Source organism: Macrotis lagotis, chromosome X (genome assembly GCF_037893015.1).
Source record: "Macrotis lagotis isolate mMagLag1 chromosome X, bilby.v1.9.chrom.fasta, whole genome shotgun sequence".
Lineage (NCBI taxonomy): Eukaryota > Metazoa > Chordata > Mammalia > Peramelemorphia > Peramelidae > Macrotis > Macrotis lagotis.
The window spans coordinates 530,689,487-530,712,641 of record NC_133666.1 but is presented as its reverse complement, the minus strand read 5'-3'; the positions used below and the strand labels follow the sequence as shown (position 1 = coordinate 530,712,641).

At 35.7% G+C, this 23,155-nt stretch overlaps 1 protein-coding gene across 12 annotated transcripts in view; it reads left to right on the top strand.

Moving 5' to 3' along the window:
* The window catches only part of CDYL (chromodomain Y like), a 165,409-nt gene that overhangs the window by 77,433 nt on the left and 64,821 nt on the right, over nucleotides 1-23,155 (top strand). For 3 of the 12 annotated variants that reach the window (XM_074208490.1, XM_074208488.1, XM_074208491.1), the window contains 3 exons: nucleotides 4,388-4,450; nucleotides 4,792-5,461; nucleotides 19,801-19,818. In XM_074208490.1, the coding sequence (XP_074064591.1) occupies nucleotides 4,427-4,450; nucleotides 4,792-5,461; nucleotides 19,801-19,818 (712 nt within the window). In that variant the 5' untranslated portion in view covers nucleotides 4,388-4,426. Of the gene's footprint in view, nucleotides 1-2,436; nucleotides 3,149-4,387; nucleotides 4,451-4,791; nucleotides 5,462-10,829; nucleotides 15,385-19,800; nucleotides 19,819-23,155 lie in introns of those variants that run through there. The other 9 variants (XM_074208489.1, XM_074208486.1, XM_074208497.1 and 6 more) reach the window with 9 other exon arrangements.

Below are 23,155 nucleotides of genomic sequence, written 5' to 3'. Positions count from 1 at the left end.
ATAACAAAAAATGTGCTTGAGTCTTTGTTCCAACACCAACAACTCTGTCACAGGTGGATCACATTCTTTATGAAAAGTCCATCACAAAAGTTACTTCCATATTTGTCCACCGTTGCCATTGCTGATCGCAACTCCCTCCTTTCTTATTTCTCCACTACCATGTACTCTATTTTCTCTTTCCTTTCACTCTGACTCTGCTGTAGGGATGCTGAGTGGCGCAGCAGGCAGATCCCTGGTCCTGGGGCCAAGAAGCCCTGAGCCCCCATACCACCCCTTAGGCCCAGCATCCACCTGGCCCTATGGTCCTGGGCAGGCCATCCAATCCCAGCCCCTTGCAAGAAGTAAAAAAGAAAATGTGTTATATCTGATCACTCTCCCCCCATGGTCCATCCTCTCCTCCTTTATTCACATCCCCACCCCTTCCCCCCCTTCTTACTCCAGATGCCTATACCCCATTGAGTATATATGCTGTTTCCTCTCCTAGCCATCTCTGATGAGAGCAAAGGTTCCCCCATTCCCCCTTGCCTCCCCCCCCTTTCATATCATTGCAATAGCTCATTGTAATAAAAAAATCTTATTATGTGAAATATCTTGGACTATTCCCCCTTTCCTTTTTCTTTCTCCCATTCCATTTCCCTTTTTTTCTGTTGGCTCCATTTTTACACCATATTTTATCTTCGAATTCAGCTTTCTCCTGTGCTTCAACTATAAAAGCTCCCTCTAACTGCTCTGTTAACTGAGAAGGTTCATATGAGTATTATCAGTGTCATTTTTCAATACATGCTGTTCATCATCATTAAGTCCCTCATATTTCCCCCCTCTCCTCCAATCTCCATGCTTCACCTGAGTCCTGTATCTGAAGATCAAACCTTCTGTTCAGCTCTAGCCATTCCAGAAGGAACATTTGAAATTCCCCTGGTTCATTGAAAGTCCATCTTTTTCCCTGTAAGAGGACATTCAGCCTTGCTGGGTAGTTCATTCTTGGCTGCATTCTAAGCTCTTTTGCCTTCCGGTATATTGTATTCCAAGCCCTACAAGCTTCCAATGTAGTTGCTGCTAAGTCCTGTGTGATCCTGACTGCAGCTCCATGATATTTGAACTGTGTCCTTCTGGCTGCTTGTAATATTTTCTCTTTGACTTCGGAGTTCTGGAACTTGGCTATAATATTCCTAGGGGTTAGTTTTTGGGGATCTCTTTCTCTGGGGGATCGGTGGATTTTCTCCATTTCTATTTTGCTCTCTGCTTCTAGAATATCAGGGCAATTTTCCTGTAGTAATTCTTTGAAAATGATGTCAAGGCTCTTTTCCTGATCATGACTTTCAGGTATTCCAATAATTTTTAAATTATCTTTCCTAAGTCTGTTTTCCATATCAGTTGTTTTTTCAATGAGATGTTTCACATTTTCTTCTAATTTTTCATTTTTTTTTTGTTTTGAAGTATTGATTCCTGATTTCTGGTAAATTCATCAATCTCCCTGAATTCTGTTCTTTGTCTGAAGGATTTGTTCTCAGAGAGTTTTCTTATCTCTTTTCCCATCTGGCCAATTTTGCTTTTTAAAGCATTCTTCTCCTCAATAACTTTTTGAACTGTTTTATCCATTTGACCTAAGCTGGTTTTTAGCATGCTATTTTCTTCAGCATTTTTTTTTTATTTCCTTGACTAAGCTGCTGACTTCATTTTCATGTTTTTCCTGCATCTCTCTTCCTTTCTTTTCCCAGTTTTTCTTCCAACTCCCTCGTTTGATTTTCAAAGTCTTTTTGGAGCTCTGTCATAGCCTGACCCCAATTTCTGTTTTTCTTGGAGTCTTTAGATGCAGGAGCTTGTGCTTCCTCATCTTCAGACTGAGTATTTTGATCCTTCTTGGGCTCATTTGCAAAATATTTCTCTATAGTTTTCCTTTTGTTTCTCTGCTTGCTCATTTTCCCAGCCTGGGTCTGGTTTTGGGGTGCTTCCTGAGCTTTTGGGACACTCCCACAAGGGTCTCTGTGTGCGGCTCTGTCCTCCCTCCTGGTCTGTGAATGACCATAAACGCCCCCCTCTGCCACGGGGCTGAGGTGGGGGGGGGGGGCTGTTGTTCTATGGGGGGGCCTAGACTGGGATCAGGATCTGAATGTGGTCAGAGCCCCAGAGTCCTGTTCCAGGGACAGAGGACAGAGCTCCGCAGTCTCTCTCTCTCTCTTCACTCCCCTCCCTCAGCTCCATGGGCTCATGCCCTGGGGGCTCCTGCTTCCTGGCTCAGCCTGCTTCTGTTCCGAAAGACCAAGCTGCTCACTGTGTGCCCTGAGAGCTGGGCTCCAGGTGCTCGCTCTGGCAGAGGTCCCCCGCTGTTCCCCCACTTTGTGCCGGTGCTCCCCGGGGTGCAGCTCAGGAGACTCCCCTGCTGCTGAGAGCCGCGGCTCCCAGCACCCTGGGACTGCCTCTGGGAGGCTGAAGTTCCTTTGCTGTGGCGGGCCACCCCTCTGGGAGCCCACCCTCCGACCCCGGGGAGCAGAGCCTTTCTGCACTTTTCCAGGTTACCTTGAGTAGGAGAACTGCCTCACTGGGTCCCTCTGTGGGTTCTGTCTCTCAAAAGTTTAGTTAGAGTCCTTAGCTTATGAGTTTTATCAGAGAGCTCCTAAGACTCGATCCCTTCTTGTCGCCATCTTGGCCCACTCAGCATGTTTTTGCAAGATTCATCATGTTAATTTACTTTCTATAAATTGATAGGTGTTCAATTTCAGTCTTTTATTCATTGTCCCAACAGATAAATTAATTAATAAAGCTGTGATAGAAAATGAATTTTTGGAAATTCGGAAATTTTTGGATACTTTTTTTTAAGGGTGTTTTTATGAAAATAATGCGTATGCTATGAATAGACTGATCAACTCTAAGGGGAAAGTAAACTTAGGGAAATTTTCTGGAAAGGAGAATAGTTTGTAACTTGTTTCTCTGAATTTACAAACCATAGTATTGAACTGATGGTGAGGAATGTCAGACTTCATTGGTTTTTGTGAAGTTTTTTTTTTAAATCTGAAGATTCCCTCGTTTTTCTTCTATGGCTAATAGGTTTCATGATGATTGTGGGTAGAAGAGACGGATTGCGTTAAGCTTAGAAATGTTAAATGTTAAAGGAATGTATTTGAGAGCAACAGCTGATGAAATAGTGCAAGTAAGATATAAGTGGATCCTCTTTTTTGTATTAAATTCACCATAAAAAAAATTCCATTCTTTTCATTACTAAGGTTACCACTACATTCACATTAAAACAAAATAACTTTGCACATAACTTAGATTGGTTCTCAGGAAAGTGTAAGAAAAATGAGTCATTGCATTGCCAAGGACCTTGGACTCTTCCATCTGTCTTGACATATCAGTGCTTTGCATTTAGTAGGCACTTAATAAATTCATTTAGTGTTGTGCCTCTGATTTATGCAAATTCCTTTAAAAACAATATAGTATAAATGAGAAAAACAGTATAATATAGTCGGTCGATAGAGACTCTGTCTTAGTCAGGAAGAAATCCATTTAAATCCATCCGGGTCACATTTTGTATAGGGTAACTTAGAACAACTACTTATTGCTCTTCAGCAATTCTCCAATACCATACATAAATTGCAGAATAGTTGTCAGTGTACAGTTATGGAGATTTATTCATTCATTTGTAGGTTTTTGCAAGGCAAATGGGGTTAAGTGGCTTGCCCAAGGCCACACAGCTAGGTAATTTTTAAGTGTTTGAGACCAGATTTGAACCCAGGTACTCCAGACTCCAGGGCCGGTGCTTTATTCACTGCGCCACCTAGCCGCCCCTTACTCATTCATTTGTAATAATCTAAATGAGTAGTCCTCAATTTTTAAATCCTTGTACTTCTTTATTTTTTGTTATGAGGTATCATGACACACTGAAAATTCAAATTGTCTTTATTGTGAAGAGTTGTCAGACTCACATGAGCCATTCAGTCTGCCTTCACTAAGAGCTCTTTATGGGTTCAAGGTCTGTGTTTTAGTTAGTGTACATCTCATAAACAAGATTTGTTTGTTGCTGTGTGTTCTTGGTAAGTAAGGTTTATATCAGATTTACAGAGCTTTTTTTTAAAAATCTGCATTCACATCATCAGAATTCTAGTGGCACCTAAAAAATTGTTGCACATCCCTTGAGAACACCGCCACATTTAATGAAATCCATTTCAGATCTCTTTCCATCTCCCTCCAAAAGTAATTAACATTCAAGATTCCAAAAACATGTAGAAAAAATACAGTCCAATTTAATTAAAAGAAGTCCTTTTTTAGGACTCATTACTTCTTTTTTACCTAGCCATTTAGAATAGGGCCAACCAAGGTCATAAGTTTTCTTTTTCTATGAGCATGTCACTTCATACAGAGATAATGAAACTCTGTTCCTCATTCGCAGACTGGACCCCCTAATCACAGTTAGCTGTTCCACAGATGCATGCTCTTAATGGTCACAAAGGTGGTGAGTATGGATCACTCTGTTCATCCCATTACTCATACAGAGCCAAGGTGACAATGGATCAAATCTGTTGTAAAAACCTTCACATATAATGGAATATATAGAGGAAAAATAACATGTATGTATAATAGCACCTTAGCTTGAACAAACAAACCCCCCCCAAAATCCAGTTACTTCACTTGCTTGTTTGCCACCAAAAAACTATAGTGCTTAGAGTTGAAATTTAAAGGAAAATACTTTAAAAATTTTGGAGTTGCCCTTTTATTATCATAAAAACTTTTTTTTTTGGTTTTTCATAGACCTAATACAATGTCTTCAACTTTCCTTTCCCTTTTTCTTTACAGGTAGAAAGAATAGTTGATAAGAGAAAAAACAAGAAGGGAAAAACAGAGTATTTGGTTCGATGGAAAGGCTATGACAGTGAAGATGACACTTGGGAACCTGAACAGCATCTTGTGAATTGTGAGGAATATATACATGACTTTAACAGGCGGCACAACGAAAAACAAAAGGAAAGCACATTAACCAGAACAAATAGGACCTCTCCAAACAACGCTAGGAAACAGATTTCTAGATCTACCAATAGCAGTTTTTCAAAGACGGCTCCCAAATCACTTGTTATTGGGAAAGACCACGATTCAAAAAATAATCAGTTATTTAATGCCAGCCAGAAGTTTAGGAAAAACACATCACCATCTCTCTCAAGCCGAAAAAATATGGACCTTGCAAAATCTGGTATTAAAATTCTGGTTCCCAAGAGTCCTATTAAGAGTAGGACAGCAGTTGATGGCTTTCAGAATGAAAGCCCTGACAAACTGGATCATATAGAACAAGATCAAGAAGATTCTGTGGCCCCAGAAGTAGCAGCAGAAAAGCCTGTTGGAGCTTTACTGGGTCCTGGTGCAGAAAGAGCTAGAATGGGAAGCAGGCCAAGAATACACCCATCAGTGCCTCAACAACTGCCTGTCCCTGTGACAGCCACAATTGCCTCAGGATTAGCAATCAATGGAAAAGGTAAGTGTTCCTTATAGAGAACATTCACTTGATTCTGCTGCTTAAGAATTATCTATCTTGGGGGGGGGGGGTTGTATTTCCTTTAAGTAATGGTGGCTGCAGGTTAGTGTGTTTAAGATTATTACTGCCTTCAGGTTGTCATTACTGAAAATTACCAGCATTTCTTTTAAGCTTTCATTATCAATTTAAGATACAACTGTGTTTGACTTGATAGTCAATGTATAATTTCAAACTAGTCTGTCACCACTTTGAATTACTTTAATGTCATAAATAAAATGCCTTGAATGCTAGAAGGAGCTAATCACATGAATTAAATTTTTTCCTCCTGATGTTATTCATTATTTCTTGATGTTATACATCTGTAATACAGAGAGATGCTTTAAGTAAATTTATCTGAATCACCCAAGCCTATGCATGATGGGATAGTGATAAAACTTGTTTCTTCAGATGCTAGTCTAGTGGAATAATCTACCTTTCTGAGTAAGGCCAAAGTTTACCTTTTAGAACCTCAGAGCATTTCTGTTATTTTTGTGTAAGTAAAATAGTCGCTCTCTTATGTAGTATGATAAACAAAGAGAAGGTACTGGATTTGGATTGAAGAGGATCTAGACTTAAATCCTGGCTCTACCACTTTCTGCCTTTTAAATGCACAATTTAGTTCAAATTCATTTTTAAAGGTATATCCTTCAGATTTATTGGCATTGCATTATAGTTATTGTGTAAAGCTCCTTCAGATTAGCATATCCTAGTGACAACATAGTGAACCCAAAAGAATTCATCTCTTTTTGTATAAAACTAAGTTAAAATGTTTCTTACTTAAACCTCACCTTATGATTAATAACTGTTTAAATGTTTGCCATTTGGGGAGTCTAATTTAGTAAATTAAAGAAACAATTACCTTAGGCCTATCAAATTGTAGTGTATAAACCAATCATCTCGATGTTTGCCAATTGAGAATTACATAAAAGTAACTTTTTACTCCCATTCTTCCATTAATGCCTGAGGAAAAATCAAAATAATGTATCTCAGAGTCATTGTTTATATATTTAAAAATGTCTAGATGCAAATATTTTATCAGTCTTTGAAAGCATATAAAATTAAAGAGATGCTAATTTGCAATGTAATGTCATTAAACAAACTTAATTTTGCTATACACAGGCTAATTTGTGTATTTTTAACAAGCATATTTTAATTACATGAAATTTTATGAAACAAATAACAGTATTTCCTCATTTAATTTTTTTAAAAATGTTTTAAAATACTTTTAAATAATACTAATATTTCTAGTTAAAGGAATTTTCTCATTTTTTTCTAGTTGATTATTTCTCTAAATCAGATCTAGGTAGTATAAATTTCTTCCTGTTCATAAATTTGAAGAAAATTCAGGTTTTCATTAAGTTGAGTGTGGAGAGGGCCTACCTATTACCTGGGATCTATTGTCCTAAATTATTTTCTGGAAGCATAATTTTTTTTTCCCCTTCTGCATCATTGTGTCTTGCCCAGTGACTTACCTTCACCTTCAGATTATAAGATACTTCCTTAATTACTTTATCCTGTCTTGTAAGAAATTAGGATACTCAAGAATTATGCTTTAGTAGTCAGTATAAGGAATTAGTTTTCTCCTGAAATTTACATCCTTCCTCAGATTTTTTCCTAAATATTATTGGAAAACTTGTATTTCAGACCTTTTGTTTCTTTAGCATTCCTCATCATTTTGATGATTTCATCATTACTGGGGAGGAGGAGCTATGATTTTAATCTCTTTGCAAGTATTAAACGTGTACAAACTCCTTCTACCAATAAACAATTCATCAATTTTTTTTTAGCTTACAGCTTTTGCAGGTTACTTTGGACAATAAGAAATTAAATACTTTGCCCAGGGTCATAGCTAATTATGTTAGGCAGAACTTAAACCTAGTTATTCTAACTCTAGTACCAGACTTTTCTTCTACCCTTACTGCTTCTTTCGGCAGTAAATATTAATGATAAAGTAATTGGTGCACCCTTTCAGGTGCAAGGTGTACCCTTATCTCTAGCAATCTCTCAAAGAAAATGTTCTTTTAATGTTAGTTTCTTTTTCCTCTTCCTTGGGGGGGGGAACTTATAGACATTTTCCGTTTTTTTTTTTTTTACATCACCTTAGTTTTTTAGAGAAAGAAAAAACCCAGCACAATTGATGAATACATTTAAAAGCTGAAAACCATAAGCAATAGTCTTCTTATATCTCTTACTGCTTGATTTAAATTTTTTTATACATTTACTTTTGATTCGTGGGTGTGTGTTTTATTATTTATGTTGTTTCTTTTTTCTTGGCTTTGCTTATTTCCTTGAGTGTCAGTTCATATATATTCCATGTTTTTCTGTATTTACCATGCAACATCATTTCTGGCAGTGCAATAATAGTCTATCACATTTATTTACCATGATTAGACGTCTACTTTTTTCCAATTCTTGGCTGTTACAAACATTTGTTAACATATTTAATTAATTTGATATAAATATCAAGATTTTGGAATAAATGAGAAACTTTCTTATCAGTGTCTTCCTTGAATATAAGCCCTATAATGGCGTCTCTGATTCAAAAGGCATGGGCCTGTTAATCACTTCATTTTCATAATTTCAAATTGCTTTCCAAAATACCATTTCACAATTCTGCCAACAATGTAATACTGTGTTTCTTCTTCCATAACTCTTCCAACATTTACTGTTCTCCTCTTCTTCCAATTTGCAGAATATATGGAGAAACCTCAGGATTGTTTTGCTGTGTATTCCTCTCATTAGTATTTTAGAGATTCTCATGTGGGTTATGAATACCTTGTATTTTTTTTTTTTTGAGATCTGTTTGTTCATATTCTTTGATAACTTTTATCTGTTGGGGAATGATACTTAGACTATTAGCCAAAACCCTCGTTTGATACATTGAATACAAATTTTTCCCCCCATTTTCCCCTTCTTATCTTAGACACATTAATTTTTCCTTGAAGAATGCTTTTAAATTTCAAATAATTATAATTTCTAATTGCTTCTATCCTTTGTTTTGTTAAGAATACATCTCCTCAGACATGTAATTATTTAGCTGTGTGACCTTGGGCAAGTCACTTAACCTCACTCTTGGAGAGTGAGAGAAATATATGGTCTGCTTTTCTTTTTTCTATAGTATGATATTTAGAGTAAATGATGAAATATGTGTAAAGTGTTAGTCTCAGTCTGATTTCAATCAGATTGCTTTTGAGATTTCCCAGTGATTTTAACCCAGGGCTCTCCTTTGTGCACGTGTGTGGCCCCTACAATTTGTTTTCCAGTTTTTCAAACACTGGTATTAAATTTCTACTATTTACAAATTTCCCTTGGCTCAGTCTTTTCTATTACTCTAAGTCTCTGTTCTTTAACCAATACCAGATAGTTTGATGTTCTGAAAATGTACATTCTTTCTTTATCTTAAATATTCTAGGTCTTTTCTTCTTACAGATGAATTTGTTTGACAAAATGCTTTTTTTATCATGTTCTTTAAGGTATCCCCTTGGTAAATTTGATTGTAGGGCAGCTAGGTGATGCAGTAGATAGAGCACTAGTCTCAGAGGACAGGAATTTGAATATGTCCTTTGACATTTGACTCTTATTAGTTGTGTGGCCTTGGGCAAGTCACTTAACCCTGATTCTTCCAGGGCCATCTCCAGTATTCCTGACTCGTATCTGGTCACTAGATCCAGGTGGTTCTGGAGGAGAAAGTAAGACTGGTGACTTAGTACAGCAACCCCCTCACTCAGACTCACCTTCCTGATATTGTGGTCTTTTGATTGCTATTACATTAAAAGAATAAATTAATTTGGATAATATTTTATATTGGCACATAAATGTTAGCTGTTATTATAGATAATAATTTTAGCAAGCCTTCACGCTATAGAATTAATCCTCAAAAATCATAGTATTTCAATGTAATAATAAAACACAAGAAGCAATAGTAGAAAAGGAAATTCAATGCCAAATAAAATAGCTGAGGTTCAACCTCTGAAAGTTGAAAAACTTGTATAGATTAAATTAACATGTGTTCCTTAAAGAAATAAAGAACTGAAATAACTAAAGTTATCTATAATAACAAGAGATAGCATTTATCTATAGTACTTAGTTTTGCACTGGGCACTGTGTGAAACATTTTACAATTAGTATTTCATTTGATTCTCACAACAACCCTGGGAGCTAGGTCTGCTATTATTTCCATTTTATAGATTAGGAAACTGAGACTGAGACTTGCCTAGGGTCACCCGGATAATAAATGTCTGAGAATCTGTGTCTTCCTGTTTAGTATCTTTATTCATTTTTGTGACTTTTCCAAGTAAAACTTAACCATCATATCATCAGCTAGTTTTATATGCTCTTTATTTTTATTTTAAGAATTTCTTTCTTTTCTCTTATTGGTGTTGCTAGCATGTCCAGAACTGTATCAAATAATAGTGTGAAGAATGGGCATTCACCTTTCTTCTATTTTTTTATAGATGTTCTATTTGTCATTGTATCCCTTCCAACACACACACACACACGATTACAAATTACTACTTTTTTAAATTTTTTTTTGTTTTGGGGTTTTATTTTGGCAGCAGGCCACCCAGGAACTTCTAGCTTCTTAATTTCATCAGTCTTGTCTCATCAAGCATTGTATTTTTTCCAGTATTTTTCCATAGGTGCTTGAATTTGTTTACTATATTACGATATTGATATTGTCCTTCTTGGTTGATCTGCTTATCCTTGAAGTCTTTCAGCATTCTTCTTGGGATCTGGACTCATTTTAGTCTTTTCTTCTGTTCACTTTCTGACTCACTGTCCTCTGATAGCAATTCCCCTGGGTATTGATTCTCAAAACACCAAAGCTTTCTCCCATTCTAGGCAATGTACAGTTCATCAACCTATATTCTGCTCAAGAGACTTTGGGTGGTCAGAACTTATCCCAACTGAATTCTCCATTCTTTCCCTCAGATTTAGTGGAGTATGTATTACAAAACCCTCCACACAGATTGTTCTGTTCTGCTTCCTCTATTTCTTCTTTTTCAGATGCATTTTTGAGCTTTAGAGTATTGACCCACTCTATAAGATTATGTCCTTTCAATTGGTTTTTGCTTCCAAGGGGCTATAGATACCTGGCTATGTTGTCAGTAATCTTGACAAATCTCCCCAGCATCTCTAAGGCACTTGAAAGAATGAAGTAGGGGAGGGGTAAAAGGGCAGGGATTCTTTGGTAAGCATATGCTTTGTCCTTGTGTCTCTTAGATGTCAGCAACATAGGTGGTAAGGAAAAAGTGTTGAGTTAGCTCCAGGTCAGCGAACTTTGTTCATTGTTTGTGTGTTTTAAACATTTGACTCCTGTCTACCCTAGATCACAGAGACAGCTAGTCTCACCAACTAAAATGGCTCAAGGTAAGCTATTTCAGGAGAGATGGAGACTGCTCAAGAATGAAAATTGTTATGATACAAAGGCAAACAAATTCAATGAATTTTTGGAATTTTTCTAAAGAAATCAATATGGATGCAAAAGAAACTCAAAAACCAGTGTAGATTAAAAAGAAATACACACAAAACAGAAGAAAGGTCAAGTAGTAGAAGATGAATAGAGGAACAAAATAAACTGGCACCATAAATGAAAGTCAAGGATCACAAAAAAGGTTTGTTTTCTTTGTTTTTTAGCCATATTGTGAGAAGGGAAATCAGATGGTTAGAAACAGTGGATGGGATGATGAGAGTTGATTGGCAGATATCAATAATGATCAAATTTCATTGGGTTTTTATTTTCTCTGCAAAGGACAGAACTAAAATGAGTCATAAATTATTGATACACTAAATAAAGTATCACTGGCTATCCTTGATGAATTCAAGTCACTACCAGTGCTGTTGGGAGTAATCTATGAGATTTGTTGTTGAGTCATCACGTCTGCTTCTTCATAACCCCATTTGGGATTTCTAGGCAAAGAAACTGGAATGTTTTGCCATTTCCTTCTCTAGCTCATTTTACAGATAAGAAAACTGAGGCAAACAGGATTAATTGACTTGCCCATCATCACATGGCAAAGGGTCTGAGGCAAGATTTGAATTCAGGAAGAAGTATCTCCCTGACTCCAGGCCCAGCACTGTGCCACCTAAGATTGAAAGTAGACAAACGTCCAGATTTTTTAAGAAAAAGAAACTAGTCTGCCAAATTGAGACCTGTGACTTTTACTTACATTTCATAATTTTAAAGCTTAGTTTAGCTTCCTTAAATGCATGGTCCCACCCAAGATTAACAATTTAATTTCATTATTGCTATTTTAGTAGAAAGCTACTTTGAAAATATTTCAATTTTGGGGGACAGCTAGGGGGCACAGCGGATAGAGCACCAGCCCTGGAGTCAGGAGTACCTAAGTTCAAATCTGGCCTCAGACACTTAATTACCTAGCTCTGTGGTCTTGGGCAAGCCACTTAACTCCATTTGCCTTGCAAAAACCTTAAAAAAAAATTCCACTTTTTTGTAACATGTTACTCTAATTACACAGTAAAGCAAATCAAGTGCAGTTATTCAGGGAGTCTGCTATTCTTCAGGATACAACTTAAAATCTACTGAACTTAAACTTAAGTGTGAACTACTTTTATAATTTGAGACTTTTTCCTCTAAGAAAAATATAAAGTATTTTGTTATTTATGTTGTGTTAATATAGGGCTATTAATTCTGGGGTTATTTTCTGGGATATTGGTCATTATTACCTCTCATTATTACCTCATTCCAGTGCCAAATGCTTGTTCAGCTTGATTCTCTCATAGACAAAGTCTTTTCTCTGAACTTATAGCATATATTATGTTAGCACTGTTTGGGCAATTGATTTATCACAATTTTTGGTATTATTATGTGGTCATTTAACATTCTTGCTTTTATGTTGATGTTTTAAGGATGTCTTCTCAATTTTTAGAGAATCCTTACTTTTATGACTGTTTTTCTCTTTCATGATTCCCCCTGCTTCTTACTTCCAAAACCATCTTTAGTTTCATCTTTTAAATTTACCCCTGTATCTCCAGTTCTTAATACAGTGCCTCACAAAGTCACCTTAATAGATGGTCATACATTTACATATTGCAATCCTCCTATACACATGCGCATTCATACAAATCCAGAAACACACCATACATATCACCCACCATGCCACAGATCTCTTTTTTTGATCCATTTTGTCTTCCCCTTTTGTAAGCATTGTATAGTTGGATTATGTGAGCAACTGAGTGGTGTAGTCAATAGAGCTCCAGGGCCATCTTTAGTCCTCGTGATTCATATCACTGAACCAGATGACTCTGGAGGAGAAAGTGAGACTGGTGACTTTGCACAGTATCCCATCACGCAAATCCAGTTCACTTGTGTATCATTGCATCACCTTCTTAATAATCATGGTCTTCTTCAAGAAGCAGTAACCACCAATAGCAGCTGTGTTATGTTGCCTCTGTACATTTTCAGATCCATAAGTATTAGTCAATTGTGCAGGGGGAAAACAAAACTTGACACACTGTCCAATATGTCCCTTCTAGCAATCTAAGGGATTCTTGAAGTCAGTTCATTAATTCCCTGTTCGTTGCCTTACTCACACATAGTTTTTTTTTCTGTAATGAATGATCCTTTTTAAATATTGTATCTTCAAACACAGATTTCCATAAAACTTAACTTTTGTATATCATTAATATGCTAATAAGTATTTCCTCTGAAATCAGTTTTCCTGATTATCCAATAATTGTGGATCCATTTGATTCAAAAAAGATGAAATCATAAATATTTGAATTAAAATTATTTAAAAGTCAATTATTTGCCAATTTTAATAATATTCACAAATTGCAAGCATTGCTTTATGAGGTCCCCTCAAAAAATTTTCTAGTATATAAAGATCAGTTTACTAAATTAATAGATTTTTATGTGCTTTTGCCTTAAAACAGTGTACCCAAAGAGTGCATATTAAATGGAGTTTTTCAGTCTAAAAAAATTAATGATTATTTAAACTAAGCATATATATAGCCAAGCAAAAGAGCTCTTTTTTTAGGTTTTTGCAAAGCAAACGGGGTTAAGTGGCTTGCCCAAAGCCACACAGCTAGGTAATTATTAAGTGCCTGAGACCGGATTTGAACCCAGGTACTCCTGACTCCAGGGCCGGTGCTTTATCCACTGTGCCACCTAGCCGCCCCTTAAGCGAATATATTTTAACCATTTTAGTTACTTATGAACCCATTTGAAAAACCAATAGCTAATATGAGTCATGAGGACTGGAGATGGCCCTGGATGTGAGACAATAAGGTTTAAGTGACTTGCCCAGATCATAGAGCTAGTAAATATCAAGAGTCAGGGGTAAGATTTGAATTCAAGGCCTCCTGACTCCAGGCCTGGAGCTCTATTGACTATACCACTCAGTTGCTCATATAATCCAACTATATAATGCTTTATTATTTCTTATTTAGGTAGCTAATTAAATTTGGGGTTCAAAGTTATCCAATCTACAAGATAAACTACTGAAGTAGAGCTCTTAGTCAATGGTACTTTTGCCACTATCTTAAGCAGCCTCTTTCTCCAGGGCCTTATTTTAAAATGCTTTGATATCCAGACTATAAAGATCCAGCAGGCCAAAAATACAGATCCACATAAATATTGGTGGATAGAGTTTACCCTTGAGTCCTCCAGGAGGGCCTACTTAAAATATAGAATACCATTAGTTGACAGATGGACTCATGAGCAGATCTTGACAGACCTATCTTGACCTTTGAGGAGGTTGTACCAAGATGAGGAACATACCCAAGAACTGGTAGAAAGACAGGCTATAGCTCAACAATGAAAGTCACTAATTCATGTTGATGGTAATCTCTCCATGTGGGAAATTGAGGAATGTCGGGGTGGCTAGGTGGCACAGTGGATAAAGCATCAGCCCTGGAGTCAGGAGTACCTGGGTAAATCTGGTCTCAGACACTTAATAATTACCTAGCTGTGTGGCCTTGGGCAAACCCCATTTGCCTTGTAAAAACGTAAAAAAAAAAAAAGAATTGAGGAATGCCAAGGGAAGAAGGGTCAACAAAAATGATTAGGAGACTTTAAATGTGTTTCATGCATTTGTTACACTGCCCTTGGTTACCATAAAAAGGGAAAAAAAAAAGGAAGAAGTCTTATTGTTAGCTCCCCAAACAAATGAACTTAAAAACTACTTTAAGATTTAATATCAGACCTTACAATCATTGCCCTATGGAATCATATCAAACTGATTAATATTGATTGGAGTAAAATAGGAGTCCAATTAAATCATTTCCCTCACAAATAGCAATGTCAAATAAATAAAGTTCTATATAATGTGAATTTCTGCTTATGACTGTTTATTCATTTATTCCCCCCTTACTAACTATATATTTAGAAAGAGTTTTTTTCTTAACAGTTGCATTTTAGATTTATAATGATTTTTTAGGCCTGAGGAAACAAATATTACCTTTTTACATTGTAGAAAACAGCATTATCAAAGGGATTGTAGGAAAACGATGAATACTGTTATGCTAGAACATAAAATCATTCAATCCTTATTTATCATTTTATCATTTTTTATCTTTCTGTTTTCCAGAGAGGATGTTCTGTAGACTGAGAAAAGTGGATCAAAAAATGTTTTACATATGAAACTCAAGACAATTGAGAAGAGAACTCCCTCTCAGTCCCAGATAATCAGATTCAAAAGTTTTGAAAGAGCTGTTATATACAATTCCTTACCCGTTTTCTAATATTATAAAAGGATAGTCCAATATCATGATTCCTTCCTCTCCTCCAAAAGTGAAGCAGGTGAAATCTTCAAAGTAAAAGTTTTTTAAACATATTTTTTGAGCAATAAGTATTGAATATTTGGCAAGAGAAGTGTTGATCACCAAGAGTTTCTTCACTAAAAACTCCATGCAGACTCTAGGTGCTTTGCTTTTCTTTTTTTTCTTTCTTTAGATACACTACACTAAGGGGTTTCTCTTTCTTTTATTGTCCTTTTTGAGAAGATGAAAAGTGAATTAGATAGGTTTGAACCTAGGTGAATAAATGTCCTTAATGACTACCATTAATGACATAAAGAAGAAAGTCTCTGGCTGAATAGCCTAAGAAAGTTGTCCTTGACATTGTACTGTTTAATATTTTTATTAATACAGAATCATAAAAGCATCTCATGAAAAATATCTATAAAGAGAAGTTATATCTATAAATAGAAGTTTACTTAGCATAATAAACTATATTACCTGGTCTTAGACTACATTAAAATGCAGAGATTCCAGAATGAGGAGCTAAAAGTCTGTACCTTTCCTAGTGCTACTATCTTTAATTTGTTTTTGTTTTTTGTAAGAGAATTGGTCATTATTCCATAAGAGGACTTGTAGAAAATTCAAATTATTTTGTTTGAAGAAGGAAAGATTCGTGAAGTTGTAATAAATGATTCAAATATTTGGAGTGATTTTATATCCAAGTAGAATAACATTTGCCATTCTTCACCTAAAAATCAGAACACAGAAGATCTTAGGGCATAATATAAGAAAAAGAGGTCTGAATGAAGTAACTTTTGGACTTCTGGTTAAAGCTGTTATAGAATTGTAAGGAGCAGGTTAGCCTAAATAACCTGAGAGTTCCACTGAACTGAAGGATATCTTGTTTAGTTTATTCTGTCAACATGAAAGAACACAGAGTTAGTAGACTGAGTATTCAATTAAATGATTCTTCCAATTTCTTATTTTCAATCCTGTTCACTCTCTCTTTTCCTCATCTTCATTCAGGTCAAGTCAGGCAGTCTTTATTAAGAGCCTACCAAGTGGAGCAGCTAGGTGGCACAGTGGATAGAGCACGGACCCTGGGAGTCAGGAGGATCTGAATTCAGATTCGGGCCTCAGACACTTTAGAATAACTGCCTAGCTATGTGACCTTGGGCAAATCACTCTTAACCCCATTGCCTAAAATAAAAATAAATAAATAATGAATAAATGAATAAATAAATAAAAGAGCCTACTATGTGTTTTGGGCCCAGCAGTTAACTTTGGGAATTCAAAGAAAGGCACAAATAATCCTTTAGGTTTTTCCCAATAGAATGTGAGTTTCTTGACAGATTATTTCGTTTTCATATTACTATTCCACCACCTAATATTTCTGGACTTACATAGCAAATATTAATAAATATTTGGTGATAGGTTGATTGAAAACTTCTTAGCTATTCCTGTTCGAGTCTATTTACAACTTTTTGATCCATATCAATTATTTGGAAGATTATAGGAAAAAACAAACAATTTTTTCACTTTGCCTTGGTGGTCTTCTCTATTATTTGAATAATAGCTTATTTGAGTATTTCTTTAAAGAATGAAGCTCTGTTAGAAATTTCTCAATGAGGAAGTAGAGTTGCAAAGAATTTTAAAATATCCTATGCAACACATCTGCCTAGTAATTTTAAATATCTTCAAATAGTTAAAACTTAAGAGGAAGAGGTTTTTTTTAAAAAAGACATAATGAAAGGTTATTCCCATAATACAGCTTTCCTTACTTCTTCCAAATCATAAAAAATGAACCAAATGCTGTAAAAAAAAAACACATCTAAAAAAGTATAAAGCGATAAAACTGGCCTAGTATAATCCTGTCAACAAATTTAAAAACCATTGGCTCCCTTGTTCCACTCTAGGTCCTTCTAAACTTAAAACTAAATAAAGGCTACACATGGCAGCAAAAGTACAGAGATGGAAGAAATCTGGGAATAACCACAGTGAGGTAGACCAGACTCCATACAAGGACCTTCTGGGGTTTTTTGCTTTACTTTGTATCCCCAGCCCTTAGTATACTGCTTGGCACTTAGTGGGCACCAAATAGATGTTGGTTCACTTTATTCAACTTTTTGCTGTTGATCATTATTTTCATGTTAACCTCTGCTCCTTATCCCTATCCCAGGTCATGCATTTATTTTTACTGCCCATCTATTCAGCTTTCATCCCAACATCTATTATAACAGACAGAATGTGAGCATTGAAGTCACTATTGCAAGAAGGAAAGATGGCACAGCAGAAAGACTGAGGAAATAAACTAAGAAAGGAAAACATGTAGAAAGAAATACTGTGGACTGAGAGAATCCCAGGTTAAAAGCCTGCAAGAAAGTAAAGCTTTTGTAATGACATTGCCTCCTATACATGTTGTTTTCTCCCTCTCTCCCTCTCCACTTGCCTCCTTTCATACTTCCCTCTCCCCCCCCCCCCATCCCCACCAATAGAATATGAATTTCTTTAGAGCAGGGACTTTGCTGTCTTTATTCCCATCACTTAGCACAGTAGCTTGGGTGATTATTCGTTCATTCATTCATTTTTTTTTAAATAAAACTGAAACCTACAAGGTTAAACCAAATGCACAAATTCTTCCAAAATTTTGTACTTCTGAAACACATAACAAAATAATAGATGAAATTGTCAAGGATTAAATTAGAACTCTCAAAGAAGATCTTGGTTAAATTAATAGTAACAGTAAGAGCTCAGCAGGATAGTTGACTATTTCAGAAAATATTCCAAGACAATATTGAGCCTCCATGACTGTGTAGGAGAGAGGGTTATGCAGTCAACAAGGACTGGTCAATTCATTTACACTTTTTGCACTTGCATTTCCTCATGAGAATTAGGTTAAAATTAATACTGTTTTGAGGATCAAATAAGATAATATATATGAAAGAACCTCAACCTTTTAAAGCACTCTAGAAACATGAATTCTTATTTTTCCTGTCTCAATCCCTTGTAGAGCTTACATTCAGTATGATGTAGATGAATCCCCTTTATTAAACAATTCTCTCCCTGTTGAATATACATTATGGAACTTGATTCTAGCTCTCACTAAGCAAGGATTCTATGATACTATGGTGGATATACTTTGTATTTAATTGTAGATATGTTTTCTTCTAACAAGTAGAATGTTAGTTGATTGAGAATAAAGATTGGTATTGTTTTGTCTTTGTAACTCCCATGTTTAGAATTAATACTTTGTGATAGACTGTAGTAATAGTTAGGAATTTGGAAATGAATCTCCATTTAAAAAATTAGAATATATCAACATAAAGGAAATGTGGAGGAACTTGAAAACATGGATTGTATTAGGCTTCTATTCTTTTCTCTTTTATTTCAAGTTGCCAGTAAAATTCACATTGCTAACCCTTTTAATAAGCATTTTAAGATTATGATCTCTTGTTTCATAGATCACTGGTTCGTCATTTGGAGGAGAATTTGTCATTAGTTATAATTACCATAAAGCTTTCCTCTGTTTACTCTAGCTTGAGCCATTAAAAAAAAAAGTACTTGGGCCAAGAGCATTATCAAGTTGAAATGATTAAAATGACATGGTTTTCTCTTAGGGTACCATAAAATTTTAATTATGTTTTGTGTATATGGATTTCATAGGAGGGTAGTGTAGATCTTTGTAATATAGATCTTTTAATTTTTTAGTAAATGAAATTAGCAATATAATACAATATTGTTGTGTGTTTTTTAATATTGAAAGTTTCATTCATACGGGAGTGATGATCAACCTTAATGGACTTGCTCATACATACCAACAGGGCCAATAATCAGGCACAATTTTGGGAAATTTGTGATGGAGAATGTCATCTGTATCCTGAGAAAGAATTGTGGAATTTAAACAAAGCCAAAAGACTTATTACCTTGAATTTGAAAAAAAAAAAATGTCTTATGTAATTCTGCTATATCTCATGCTATATGTTTCTTCCTTAAGGATATGATTTCTCTCTCATCAACTTAGGTCAATGCATACTGTGGGAATGACGTAAAGACTAACAAACTGCCTTCTGTGGGGGGGGTGGGAAGCAAGATGGGGGGAAATTGTAAAACTCAAAATAAATAAAACCTTTCTAAAATTTGAAAAAAGTTTCATTCAAACTGTTAGCTAAAGGAAGAAGTAATGGTCTTGAATAGCATTGAGTACTGATGAGACATAGTTTTTTACATTTTCATTTTGACTCACATATTTAGGTGTGATTACATTTATTTTTTCTAGTGTTTGACACCCTCTCAGCAAAGCTTGCTAGTAATTTCCTGTATTTGACATAATCTTAAGGTTAAATGACACTTTAGTATAGCAAACGTACTCTAGAAGCATAATATGACCATTATCAAAAGATCTTGCTGAGTGATTACTGTGTTGTAGTACTACTAATTGTACCACACTTGTGTTTCCTCTAACTTACATAGGATTTTCTTAAAGTAGATTGCACCTGTTTATATTGAATTTTATGCACAAAATTTGACTACATCTAATTCTTTATGTACCCTTTTCTTTTTCACTTTTACTCCTGCTGCTCTTACTTTTGAACATTCAGAGGCCCTCACAAAGGAAGGTAAGCCTGAGGAAAAGACTGGGCACTGGGTCACTAAGAGTGGTGACTGGTTAGGATTTAAATCCTATGTTCTTCAATTTTAAGAGAGTTATTCTTAATAGATTCTTAAAAATTAAAAAATAACTTCATAATTAAATTAGGGGGCAGCTAGGTGGCACAGTGGATAGAGCACCAGCCCTGGAGTCAGGAGTACCTGAGTTCAAATTCAGCCTCAGACACTTAACAATTCCCTGTGTGACCTTCGGCAAGTTACTTAACCCCATTGCCTTGCAAAAAAAATTTTTTTAATTAAAATGAAATTATCAGAGAAAAGGGAATTTTCATCTTCAAAAAATTTTAATTATTGAAGGAAGTTTTAATTATTTAATCACTTAGTATGTTGTGTAGACACCATGCTAAGCGTTAGCAATACAAAGAATGGCAAAGACTTGCCTTCAAGTGGTTCACAATTCAGGAAGGACAGCATGCAAGCAACTAGGGTCAAAAAAAGCAATCTACAGGATAAACAAGATGTAATCATCAAAAAGAAGGCACTGCAAGAAGAAAAAAATTAAGCATTTAATAAGTGCCTACTTTGTGCTACACTGTGTGTACACTTTACAAATATTATCTCATTTGGTACTTATTTGAAGTTTTCTGTAGAAGCAGAGATTTAGGTAGAATTTGAAGGATTCTATAAGGTGGAAGAAAGAAAAAAGACCATTCCAGGCATATACCCAGTAAAAATTCCCATTGTTGAAGATGATGGTGTGTCTTGTTGAAAAAAACAGTGTGATTGTCAAGAGACATTGGAAAGAATAGTGTGCTGGGGTAGGATGTAGGTAAGGCATAAGAATACTGGTTAGTTTGTGGTGTGATTTGAACTCCAAGCAGAAGAGGGCTATATATTCCATTCCTGGACTTGATAAGGACCCACTGAAATTCATTAAGTTAAAAGGGAAGGGAGATGAGATGGTTGAATCTGCTTTAGGAAAAATCACTCGATTATCTGATTGGAAGGTGACCGAAGTGGAAAGAGACTTCTTCTGGGCATTTCAACCAATAGGTTAAAGTTAATGCTAGATTCCAAGAGAAAGATGGAGGCACAGGATCCAGAAGAATGGGAAATTGAGGACAAGATTTAGGTTTAAGCCTGGGGGACTGGGAGGATGGTGGTACCCATGACCCTAGTAGAGAAATTTGGGAAGGAAAAGATACTGACTTCAGTGTTGGACTTGTTGAGTTTAAGACAACTAAAAAGAATTTGCAGGTATGAGTCTGAAGGTCAATAACCATTCCTTAATGGTACCTCTTGAACCCTTTATTGTCTGACTTCTTCATTATTTAGTGACTGCTGGTGGCCCAATGATCTAGAGTTCTGGTCCTGAAGTCAGAAAAACCTGAGTTCAGATTTGGCTTTAGATGCATCCTAGTGTGCTTCCTAGGCAAGTCACTTAGTCTCTACTGATAAGTTTTTAGGACTTTAAAATGGAGATAACGATAGCACCGATCTCCTAGGGTTGTTGTGAAGATCAGTGAGAACAATCATGGTGAAAGCACTTGACTCAGGGCTTAAGTACATAGAAGGCTCTGCCTGAATACATGTGCATGTACATGTATATATATATATATATGTATGTATGTATGTGTGCGCATGCACATTTATTGCACAGTGCCTAGCACATAGTTGAAGATAGACATGCTTCTTCCTTTCGCTATTGCTTTCCTCATACTGCTTTCCTCAAAGTTACTAATGAAACTTTGTATTCTTTTTCCCATTCATAATCCTTTTTGGCATCAAATACGGTATTTAACATTGTTGGCCACCTTTGTTTTCTGGATACTGCTCTTTTCCTTCAGCTTTTGTGAGGCTACTTTTTTTTTTCCTTCTTTACTGTCCAAAGACCTTCTTTGAGTCTCATTTGATGGCTTTAGTCTTAACTATATGTGCCCTTTTGTCTTATCAAACTGGTCTTTTCCTGGTTCTTTTGTCTCATTTTTTTAAATTGATTTTTTATTTTTCCAGATACATTTTATGAAATTTTTTTTAACATTCATCCATATGTATATTTTTAAATTACATAATTTCCTTCCACCCTCCCTTCCCACCCACCCCCTCCCCTCAGTGGTAAGCAATCAGGTGAATATTGTACACAAAGAACAAGCATGGCCCCCAAGTCAGAGGTGAGTTTTGCAGCAGGGAGAATATCATGGTGTGGAACACCATATATGATTTTAGATTTTTTCCAATATATTGATCACTTTACTGATTTTCTTCTCAGATTAGTTATTTTCAGTATGAGAAATTGGAATTAAGGGAAAAGAAAGAAAACCCTAGAGTAGGAATGAAACAATAAGAGAAATTTTTTAAAAAGTGAATGTGATGTCCATCAGATTCTGAAGGGTTGGGTTTTCTTTGCTTTGTTTTGTTTTTCTTGCTCTGGAAAAAGTAAGTAGGTGTAATATGGTTTTCCTAGCTCTCTGAACCACTGAGAGAGGCTCTTCCATCAACATTGATCAACTCACGATGATGTTGGTAATGCGTGCATTGTTCCCTTGGTTCTGCTTTCTTTGCTCAGGATCAGATCCTGTAACTCATTCCGTCCCTCTCTAGAGTCAGACCATTTGTGGTTTCTTATACAAAAATATTCCATAGTATTTATGTACCATAACTTGTTCAGCCATTCTCCAATTGATGGACATACCCCTCAATTTCCAATTCTTTGTCACTACAAAAAAGGGCTGCTATGAATATTTTGGAACATGTAGGACTTTTCCCATTTTTTATGATTTCTTCTGGATATAAGCCTAGAATTGGAATTGCTGGGTCAAAGGGTATGAACAGTTTTATTGCTCTTTGGGCATAGTTCCATATTGCTCTCCAGAATGGTTAAATTTGTTCACAACTCCACCAACAATGCATCAATGTCTCAGTCCTCCCACAACCTCTCCAACATTGATCATTTTCTCATCTTGGCCAATCTGATTGGTGTGAGGTTACTTCATAGTTATTTTAATTTGCATTTTTCTAATCAATAATAATTTGGAGCACTTTTATATGGTTACCTATGGCTTTAATTTCTTCATTTGAAAACTGTTCATATCCTTTGATGATTTATCAGTTGGGAAATGACTTGTAACCTTGTAAATTTGATGCAATCCTCCATGTGTTTTAGAAATGAGACCTTTATCATCACCTTTATCACAACCCCTAGTTGTGAAAATTGTTTACTAACTTTGTGTTTTCCTTCTAATTTTGGCTGCATTGGGTTTTATTAGTGCAAAAACTTTTAAATTTAATATAGTCAAAACCATCCATCTTGCAATTTATAATGTACTCTATTTCTTGCTTGGTCAC